The following is an 11,426-nucleotide window of genomic DNA, read 5'->3' on the forward strand; positions in this document are numbered from 1 at the left end:
CTGCAATTGATTCCCAGACCCGGGGCGCGACAAAACATTGCGAGAGCGACACACGGTGGTAATTACGGTACGCTTCTTCTCTCTACCGGAAACGCCAACCAAACTTTCGGTGCGTTATGGGATTTATGGAAATTTTCGTTGAGAACTCTCCGCCGGTCCGTGTGGATGGTTTTATTATTTATTTATCTATTGAAAGTTTATCGAACACAATCGAACACGTTGGGGTGTGTTTTTTTCATAGGTTTTGTCTAAAAAAAATGCAAACCATTCCCTGGAGGCTGGAGTTTCGATGCGTTATTTTCCTCCGGGGGCTTATAGGTGGATCGATGCAATGCCGTGGTGACCTAGCCATTACCCGGCGATTGCGTCTCGTTTCGTGTCACCGAATTGTGATGTAAATTCACGCCCCTTGGCACACACTGGGTGGCGGCATCACGGGCGGGGTTATATTTGTTTTGTTAGTTATGGATGGGCAATTTAAAATGCTAAACAGTTGGAACAGCTCCTTGAGCTAATAAGAGTGTATTTGTACATTTTTTTTACCCTTTTATATTATTCACCCATAGTTTAGCATTATTAAGTATAACAATTTAATATAAGAAATAATAATGTTGTTATATTATTATATATGTTAAAGGTTGTTATTCAAGTAAAAATGTATGCAAGATATTGGGTTGGGTCTACTGCTGTTAATATTTCGCTCTAACGACAATGTGCCGTCACGTGGAAACTAATGTCTCACCTACTTCACCTACCATCTATTATTGCAACGGACAGTTTCACGTGTTTCCCACCCGTAACGGCCGGGAGCGTTTTTTCATTTTGCTCTCTACTTTGTAGAGAGAAAACCCTACCATGACTCATCGGGGCCGGGTCGGAAAAATTGTGCACCTTTTGTGTGTGCCGGGCCCGATGAATGGCAACGAGGTGTGTAATACGCTAGCGGGGTTTTAATTACATTTATTGATTGCTATCTATCACAGCTGAACGATGCATTTAAGCAATTTGGCGTGGGAATCAGTGATAAGCAAAATGAAAACAAATGCCTTACAAGCTGTGATCGAGTAAAGCATGATGTAATTGAGGCTTTAAATACTGCAATTAACTGGAATATTCTGTTTGATTTTTTAAATAGATCTGTTGAGATTTTTTTTCTGTAATGTTTAATGGCCATAGAGCCATTCTTTTGGGAAGTTCTACATGAAAGCACAATATCCAAATTAACAAATTTCAGCCGTTTTACATTATTTCAATAGAAAGTTTAACCTGCATTTGAAGAATCCTCAAATTTCAACAGGAAATAAAGTGCAAATTGTGTATTTTATTTCAACCTCCCGCGTTCAAACACAGTAACAAACGAGTATCTTCTTTCCTACACTCTAAAAAAATAAAATAAACACACAAAATGTTCCATAAATAATATTCTCAGGTCACACCGGCAACGACGCCTGCCATATGTGTCCCTTGGTTTAAGCCTCTTCTGCTCTAAACAAACACATGTCGTCGGCACTTTGGAACGAGAGATATATTTTCGACATACGTCGTCGGGTGGCCGTCCTACGTCTTGACATACACCCTTGCACCGGCTGTAGGTGTATGCCGATGGGATTTTAGAATTTCCCTTTCCGCAAAGTATGTTTTGCTTTTGCAAACATCCGGGAAATTCTATTCATACACACCCGCCACTCTCATCACACCTGTCAAACATTGGGAAAAAAACCCCTGTAGTAAGACAAGTTGCCGCTTTTTGGCTTGGCACTTGCCAATAATGTTCGTCATTAAGCGGGGACACAAATGCAAAGATGCGAGAGCCCTCGTTGGACCTTAACCAGTTCTAAAGGTTGCTTCAAATTTGTGTTAATTTGCGAATGACTCAAGTTCGGCAATACCTCTTATCCACCATCGTTCTCCAATGTCACACGAGAGTTTTCCAGGTAGCAAGTGACACAGGTGTTGTTGATCTTCAAATTACACCTTCCTCATCCGCTTTGAGCAAAACGAGAGTTTCCAGTAAAACGCCGTGCGGTGTATATCATGTTTCCTCTCAGGGGACTTTTTGCAATGCCACTTTCATTAACCGTCCACTCACTCCGCTCGATGCAGGAAAAGCGTCTTTTTTTTTTGTAATTATTTCTAGCAAATACATCATTCGGAAACCCGTTGCACGGACCGTTTCAGCGCACCGCATGACAAATAAGGCAACTTGTTGGGGCCGGCTCGCTGTTATTATCGTGCCAGCCTTTGTGCACCTTCGAAGACACGACCGGTACAGTTGCAGTGGAAAAGCTTACCCACGCATCGCGGGATTCCGATTGATGAACATTACATACTGTGATGTGTGTTGGCCGCAGCGGTGGTTTGGAATTTATCGCCATAAAATACGGTTATTATCTAAGATGCGGCTCAGATCGAATGGGTGGGAAGACGGTAACGGAAGGTAGAATATTCTTTCGCACAACGTGTTTACTCCGATTACTGATGTTTGACCGAAGATCGTGATGATGCAAAAGAAAAAAAAATAGCGATCGATCGAGACGAACAAACAAACTGCACTCAAATTCCTGCTGGTGCTTCGGTACTGGTACTGGACCTACACCGAAACGTGCATTTTTCCTTTCAAGACAAAAGCTCTCATGTTCTCAAAAGGTTGTAGAATGTGTGTGTGTACTTAAATGCAAAACCAAACATTGGATGATGGAGCAAAATTTCCCGAAATAGAAGCACAACGTGCCAAATGTTTACTGCCACACGTACACGGGCAAAACCTTGGGATGTAATAAACTCTCGTCCCAGCTCACGTGAAGGGCTTTCCGTAACGAAAATGACCGAATTTACCCTCGTTTTTTTTCGGTTGCTCATGTCCCGTTTGTTAAAACCATCTCTTTGAAGTTTCAGTTCTCATTCTAAGTATCAGCAAGCGCTCTCTGCACGCTTACCAGCACAGAGCATCTTCAGAGCCTGCAGAATAGTGCCCCAGCCCTTTTATAGAGCGCACAGTGTAAGAACGGAATATGTGAAATGCTGGTGGTATTCCTGCTTTTGCGACGCCAAATGGACGTATCCTTCGTGTCACCCCATAAAGCGAAGAGACACCCTGATGTGGCCATCAAAACCCCGTTCCCTTTTTGGTGGCTTTCGCATTTTTCCGGGCGTCCCACAAAGACGCCTAATGCCGACTGGTCGTATATTGACAAAAAGCCCATCCTAACAAGGCACCGCACCTTTTCCATCTCGTCCGACGTACGGTTTAGTGTTGTTTGAAGCCACAAAACACTGCTTTTGCTCCATATTTGGCCGTAGGTTGAACATCAGGGAAGGTTTCACTTTGGGAGACGCATCGTTTGCAGTGTAATGGTGTACTTTCCGGCGCGCCCTGTTGGAGCCTTGCCCGTGCCACTGCCTTAATGGGGTTTGAACAAAGCCTCGGTGGGTGTGCGAATCCCAGTGCCAAACCAAGTCGGAGTTGGGTTTTTGTGTTTTAATGTGTTCTTCGTAGGCTTTTAATGTCCAGTGCCTTGGAAGTATTCTACCAAAGTTGAATTAGAATTAATCCCAACAACCCTTGCAATTTAATTCCTTTTAATATTATAATAATATTCTAATTAAATTCATATCATACTTACTTCAAACAAGAAATATTTATATATTCCAATCTGCCAACCATGTTTCATTCGACATCCGTTTCGAACTTCCAGTTGCAACAACTGTTTCGGAGCTAATTGATGAGCTAAACGGTGCGTGGTACGGTCACAAGTTCCGTTCCGAGAATGTGTTCATCATTCGTTGCCTCAATGGAGTAAAATAGATGCAGTTTATGTGATGGCTTCCGAGAACATTATTGACTCACGGCACCGATGGTTAGGATAGGTTGCTGTAGAATCAGATCGTGAAGATGAGTTCTATTGTAATTTACATTAATTTCACCTTGGCTCATCAAATTAGCAATAGTATGTTTTGTTTGCTGTGTGTCCGTTAAGATATACCATCATGCGATAAAGTAATAGTATTAAACAAATTAATTTGATACTTCTAATGCTTCTAATTTCTGTTAAACATTACGCACCAGAGTTCCACTTCACCCCGGCATTAATTCGGGTTTGAAAGAACTCCCGGTTGGGAATGCTAAATTTGGACCTTAACTCATACACAACACCAACGAGAGAGACATACGAAACGCCGAGCCGTTGCCAATGCCCGTTCGACAATCGGGCAAAGAAAAAAAACGGTTCCTCTTACGGTGTCCGTATGTTTATCTCCTTCGCCGTACGGAATTTGCCCGCAAAGGCCCAATATCTTTGCCTATCTTTACCGGTCGAGGTACTTTGAGCCCTCCTGTCCGCGCGCGTTTGTGTGTCTGTTGTTTTGGTTCCATTTTCCTATGCTCAGTTCAAGCCTCTTAAACATCCCGAAACGGAGCGATGGCCACGGTTCGGCAAGATCGATAATTGGCTTTTAATTTCGCAGAATCGACAGCGTGGGGCCACACACACAACAAAGCCGCAACATCTCGCGCAGACATTGTGTGCCGTACCGGAAAATCGTACCCCAAAAGCCGGGAAGGAAACGCTCGACCGTTTCATCTTGCTCTTCGTGTCAGGGTGGACGACGAAAATGGCAAACGGCCGATACGATTACGCTGTGCCGGCACATAAAGAAAGGTGGGAGGAAGGAACTAATTTTGCACGGTACTGCAAAAATGTGCCGTTTTTTGTGCTGTAGATTGATTTCAATCGAAAACGACCCTCAAAAGCAGAAGGAAACCGCACCAACTTCGCCCGCTGCGGTGAATGCTGCGAAAGCACCATCCTGAAAACAAAGGGGCAAAAAGTGCAAGAATGAAGGTTAACGGCCGCCCAAGTGAAGGGCATCGTTAAGAAGGGTAAGGGTAAGGTGGTGTTGTGATGAGGGGGATCGCGTTCGGGCGATCGTTTTTGCATCTCGCAAATCGATTTCCTTTTCGCCGCCGATTTCGACTCGGCTTTTTGTAGGTCAAATGCTAATTTCATCCACCCTTAATCGACTTTTTTTTGTTGTGTCCAGCACGTGCAATGTAAATTACTTTTCATTTTTTTCGCTAATGTAAAGGTGTTTCCCAATTCCCTCGTTCCCTGGAGGTCGTTACATGAAACGGGAAACATGAAACTAATCCCAAAAAAGTGGAACTGGTTGTTTTTTTCAAACAAAACTACAAAAAATAAAAAACATACAACTATGACATTTGTTTACTGCTAAATCACTCGTTTATTCGTGATAGCTTTATGGGTACGGTTGAACTACAGCTATCAGCATTGTTTTATGGCTCAACGAAAGCATCATAATCGAACACACAATCAGTTACAGCTGCCGCGAAGGACCGCGAGGTTATAAGTCACCCTTGACCTTCGCCGGACCACCCATCGTTGGAAATGCGATTTAGCGAAACCATCATTACAGACAGCAAAAGTCCGATTGTGCCTTTATCGTATCCCGCCAATGGCAAATTAATCATTTGACCACCGGCAGCAGGGCATCGGTGTTGACACACCGAGAGACCAACCCTACAGTAGCAACGCGCGCACCCAAATCACTGCGTGTTAATTACTCTTTACCAAGCACTTGTCCACTCAGTCGCGCTAAGTGTCACTTGTAGGCAAGAGACACACCCCTGGCTGCGCATAATCTACCCCAAGACCGTGAACTGGTGCAGTTTTGCTTCTTTTGCACATACGAAGAAAAGGCATAAGAACGAAACCCTTTTACCTCCCACACCGCTCGGATGCATTCCAGATGGTGTCATTTGTGGCACCCACTCGACTGATGTTATCTAGCAGTGTCTTGCCCACCTCGAGGAGCTCTCGAGGGCATGAATGATTAGCGCAACGAATTAGCAATCTGTGAATAATAGAAAAAAAAAAACCGTAACAGAGAACAGTACAATGGTGCGGATTCATTTCCACCCGAGTGACAACTTAGTTCGGCGTTGGTTGCTAAATTGGCACATCGGTAATGGTGCACAATTCGAGTCTTCTCTGTGAGTGGGATTTACTGTTGAGCAGAGCTAACTGTTCACATTACTGTGTCGTACGACACGTGATTGGGAATCGTAATGTTTTAACACATTATAGACAACAGGAACGTCCGCTAATGTTAGGTGTTTTTCAAGATAAAATCGTAAAATTCGAATGGTTCCAACACTCTCATTCGAACTCAAATCAAGCTCTAACTTTATTTGATCTTATTAGTGTGTTTTTTTTGTATAAGATATTCATCTTTTCTTATGTTACTACGTCCTAGTTTGTTGAAATTCGCGTCCCTTTAATTAATTTGCTGGAACTGACTCCACTTTCGATGGAATAAACATGTGATTCGCAGGATTTTTGAGTTGGCGTCATGCTGTTTTAAGAAGTAAAATTTGGAAAACGTATTCCTTTTGTAAAAACTTTTGTAAGTTAAACGCAATTATTATTACTTCATTATAAAACGCTTGTAACATCGGTAGAAGAATATCCGTTAAACTGAAATTACAATACTTCAATACTCAATACAATACAATACTTCAATACCATACTTTACAATGCTGAAATACATACTTTACAATGAAGAAATTCGTTTTATAAAGTTTTATATCAGACGACATCAACAAAGTAAATCCTTGCCCAAAATTCCAAATGCAAATGTGGCAAATAATTCAGTTTTTCTTAAATTATTTAAACGTTTGCAACAAGCTGCCAAATAAAAAAAATTTTTTGGATAAATGTTGCTAGAGTTAGTCAGCCTGAAAGAAGCCCCCACGTGTAGTAGGCGTCCATATCTATTGGTCTCGAGTCAGCGGATCCGTTAGGTGTCCGTCGCAATTCCGTAACTGGTAACTTCTTTTCCTGCTGCAGCAAGTTCACCCTGTTTTTTTTTTAGCTGGCGCTGCAAGAAGCATGCCATATCTAATCAGAAAAACGGTTTCTTAATTTCTTTGGGCATGCCCGTTTTCTTGTGGTGGGTTATTGCTTGGTTCCTCCTCTCACGAACCTCGGTGAGTGGCAAGCGAACGTTGGCCCACGTACTTCACTGCACCACTGGCATACAAACACAAACACACAGGCCATATTAACAGCTTTAACTGCCCGTCATTAGTATCTCCCCCGGTCGTTCCCGGCATGTTGTGGTTCTTGCGCGGCGTTGCATCTCGACCAGACCTGACCCAAATCCACCGTACTGGGCACTTTCTTTTGCGTGGACGCATGGTTTTTTTTTTGCCAGCCCGGCTTCTTTTTTGCCATACAGTAGAACTAGTCCCGAAGCACCGAATGGGCTAATATACCTTTTCCAGCTGACGAAAAATAAAGGGACGCAAAGTCCACTTACTTTTGTTTGCCTTTGCATGCACGTGTGGGCACTCGTTAAAGCTTTTCCTCCTTTTTTGTTTTGAGCGCCTTGCTTGTGCAACTGATGGAAGATGCTGTTCAGGTGCTGCAGAAAGGGGAGGCGAGGTTGTAGAGATCATTTGAGCTGAGTTTGTTAGTGGAGACGATAAAGCTTTTTCAAGCACAGCTGCTGGGAAGCTGTTGGAAGAAGTGAACGAAAACAAACACACCGCGTACCGTGGATGTGGATTTTTCTCAGTTAATAAATCCGACTTTATGATGTAGTTAGTGTAGCAGCATCATGGCGCCATCATTCGCCCGTCGAGTCATATTTTGTTCAATAAAATGGTCACGGTGATGGTAAGGAGTTACTGATGCTAGCCGATGTTTTCGTTCGTAGCATGTTAACCTCAAAGGGGGATTGTACGGCTGAAAGATCCGTATCAGCATTAGGGGGAAATGTTTAGAAAGCATAGAACTTTGAACATTACATTGTACTCACCAGTCTCACCTTATGGCAGCACACCTCTAATGAAACTCTTCCATCGTTATTTTCCCTTGCAGATGATCAACGATTGCATCCTTCCAAAGAGTTCTCACACTACGGTAGAATAACGCCCCAGCTGCAACATGGACGGCATAAAAGATCCTTAACAAACACACGCGAAGAGGTATGGACCAGTGTAATGGGTGGAACCAGCTCTATACGAACTCCATGATGTAATGTATTGTTTCGTTTCGTTTCCGTAGAATGGGCTTCACGCGACGCATTTAACACTAAGTTATACATTAAACGAAGCTGATGTGATATTAGATTTACAACTAAACAAACGGCTTATACCGGACGGACACTTTCTCAGCTATCAGCAGCCGAACAGAACTGGCAAGCATGTCGTACGATACAACCGACCGGAAGAGGTGGATCTTTGCCATTATCAGGTATGTAGCAGAGGTACCGTCGGATGATCTTCATTTACTCATTCACTTCCGTTGAATCGTTAGGGGAAGATACGCGGCAAACCTGACTCTAGTGTGGCGATTTCAACGTGCGGTGAAACGGCAGGCATTAGAGGAATGATTATCGATACCGACGATACGTATTATATCGAAAGTCCACTGGCGACAGTACCAAGCCACGACGCAGACAACGAAACGGCAAGGATCGACCTTGGCGAACACTTTATCTATCGGTAAGTCGCCAAAGCGCTATCTATGGTTTGGCATCACCTAATGCACTTGCTGACACTGCTTTCTTGCTGTCACCATTACGATCAGGCACGCAGACTTAGTCTCCGCTGGACCGAACGGAGGGGGAGGTCACAGGTGTGGCTACGAGGGAGGACACATTAACGCAACCCACGATCCGGAGCTATACCAGCAACACATGGCACCAACAACACCGAAGGTATGTATCGCTTGAATGGATAAGCTTGCAATTTATTGAACACAACCTGCTGATGGAGATTGTAGAATTTATTGATTCACTATATTCCTCTCCCCTTTTTACAGCGCGAGAAACGTGCCACTTCATCCGGTTCTGCCTCCCCCAAAATCCGGGGTCCGTACAATGCGAACAAGTACTCGAGCTACGTCGAGTTGGTGATCGTGGTGGACAACAAGATGTTTAAGACAATGCGGGAAAATTTCAAAACCGTCCAACAGTACTGCAAGGATATAACGAACATTATCAACGCACTGTACGAACCGCTGAACATCTTCGTCGGGTTGGTCGGTGTGGTCGTCTGGAACGAGGGTGACGAGATCGAGCTATCGAAGGATGGCGAGGTGACGCTGAAGAACTTTCTACACTACCGGAAGAAAACGCTGATTAAGGACCATCCGAACGATAATGCGCAGCTGTTTACGAAGGAACACTTTGACGGCGGTGTGGTGGGCAAAGCGCTGAAAGGGCCGATCTGTACGTACGAGTTTTCCGGTGGTGTCGAGATGTACCACAGCGAGGTTATCGGTGTGCAGGCAACGACGGTTGCGCACGAGATGGGTCACAACTTCGGCATGGAGCATGATACGGCCGATTGCGAATGTCCGGATGAACGGTGCATTATGTCCGCGTCCAGTTCTTCCATCGCACCGAAACACTGGAGCCGGTGCAGTATCGATCAGCTGAGTTTGGCGTTTCATCACGGCATGAACTACTGCTTGATGAACAAACCGGAGAGTCTGTTCGATTCGCCCGTCTGTGGCAATGGGTTTGTGGAGGCGGGCGAACAGTGCGACTGTGGATTGCCGGAATACTGTGACAATTCGTGTTGCGATCCGCGTACCTGCATGCTCCATTCGAACGCATCCTGTGCGACGGGCGAATGTTGTGACTTGCAGACGTGCAAACCAATGGTTGGTGGTACGGTTTGCCGGCAGGCGGACGGTGAGTGCGATCTGCCCGAGTACTGTTCCGGCGAGTCCGAGTACTGTCCGGGCGATGTGTTTAAGCGGGACACGGAAATTTGTGACGGTGGCAAAGCGTTCTGCTACCGTGGTACGTGTCGTTCGCAGAACGACCAATGCCGATTGCTGTGGGGCCCCACCGGAAAATCGTCGGAACAATGTTACGTTAAGAATGAGGACGGTAGTAGACATGGAAACTGTGGTTATAATCGAGTTAAAAACGAATACGTCAAATGTGACGAGGCGGACGTACACTGTGGAATGCTTCACTGTCGGCATTTGAACGAGCGGCTCGAGTTCGGTATGGAATCGGTCGCAATACTATCGCACAGCTTCATGACGTACAACGGTAGCGTAATACCGTGCCGAACCGCCATTGTTGATCTTGGGTTGCAGAAGGTTGACCCGGGCCTAACGCCAGACGGTGCGAAATGTGGCGAGGGAAAGATGTGTCTCAACCAGATGTGCATGCCGGTGGAGAAGCTGAGAGCGACCGGAAGTGGTGCGGCATGCCCGGAAAACTGTAACGGCAAGGGTGTGTGTAATAGCGAGGGCCACTGTCACTGCGATTCAGGCTTTGCACCACCGCTTTGTTACCTTCCGGGGCACGGAGGATCACTCGACAGTGGGCCAGCAACCGATCCAAATGGTAATGAAGACCGAGTGCAACGTTTCGTATAACGTGTATTAACATTTGTTTTCCTGCCTTTCTTTGCAGCTACAGCTGGATTCCGTCGTTTGATGTACATTTTCTTCTGTGGCGTGGTGCCCGTATGCACCAGCTTCGCCTTCATCGTGTACTATGTACGCAATGGGCACACCTTCAATGGCAAACGCAAACCACCGCCGAATGTGTACGTACCGCGACAGTCGGCTCTTGTCGCTTCATTTTCTAATTCTCGCACGGCCCTTTCGTCGTTCGGTGCCAGTAGCAGTAGTAGTGGCAGCGTTACTGGTGGTGGTCATTTTATCCATTCCTCAGTAGAGCGCTATTCACAGTCCCGTGATAGACGCGTACCGTTGATCGGCGAAGTGCAGCTGGTATCAAGCACGAACATTGCTACCTTACGAAAGGCGCCCGAAATACCGCGTGCAGCTTCCGCCGGTCAACGACACGTGCTGATCGGTGATATGCGCCTAGTGTCCAGCACTAATCCAGCGCTGCTTAATGCTAGCACCGAGCTGCATCTTTAGTTTCTTTCTGTGGTGTTTGTTTTACTTTCCGTTGGATGCGCATGAACCTTTCCGATAGGAAAAAGCTTGCTTGTAAAATGGATTGGCCCTACAACATTGGTTGGTAGAAAGTAGTTACTACAGTAGTGTGTTCTTTCTTCGATTTCGTTATCTTTCTTTGGCGTTCACGATGGTGTTGGTATATAGATATTAGTAGCATGGGTATGTGTATACGTATTTTGTAGTTCCTTCTGGACACATTTTTCATAACATTTCATTTATTTCATGCTCATATATATATTCTTCTAAGCTTTTTAATACCACACGGTAATATTTTGAACATAACATTATAACAATGGCTTTCCTAATGCATGACCATAACAACATCCAATATCTTTCACTTGAGAGGGTTTATTTTTAAATCAAATTATCAATTAAGTAAATTCTTGATTCTCTTCAAGTTGAGATGTTCCATGTCGTAAGAAACACTAACATACAACGGCAAAGCTT

General features: G+C 44.8%; 1 protein-coding gene across 1 annotated transcript in view; it reads left to right on the forward strand.

Moving 5' to 3' along the window:
• LOC128296829 (uncharacterized) overlaps positions 1–11,426 on the forward strand; it is a 35,064-nt gene that overhangs the window by 20,362 nt on the left and 3,276 nt on the right. The window contains exons 2-7 of the mRNA XM_053032328.1: positions 7,902–8,008; positions 8,088–8,276; positions 8,340–8,527; positions 8,613–8,742; positions 8,847–10,392; positions 10,462–10,597. Of these exons, the coding sequence (XP_052888288.1) occupies positions 7,902–8,008; positions 8,088–8,276; positions 8,340–8,527; positions 8,613–8,742; positions 8,847–10,392; positions 10,462–10,597 (2,296 nt within the window). The remainder of the gene's footprint in view (positions 1–7,901; positions 8,009–8,087; positions 8,277–8,339; positions 8,528–8,612; positions 8,743–8,846; positions 10,393–10,461; positions 10,598–11,426) is intronic.

The sequence above is a fragment of the Anopheles moucheti genome, chromosome 2 (assembly GCF_943734755.1).
Source record: "Anopheles moucheti chromosome 2, idAnoMoucSN_F20_07, whole genome shotgun sequence".
Taxonomy (NCBI): Eukaryota; Metazoa; Arthropoda; class Insecta; order Diptera; family Culicidae; genus Anopheles; species Anopheles moucheti.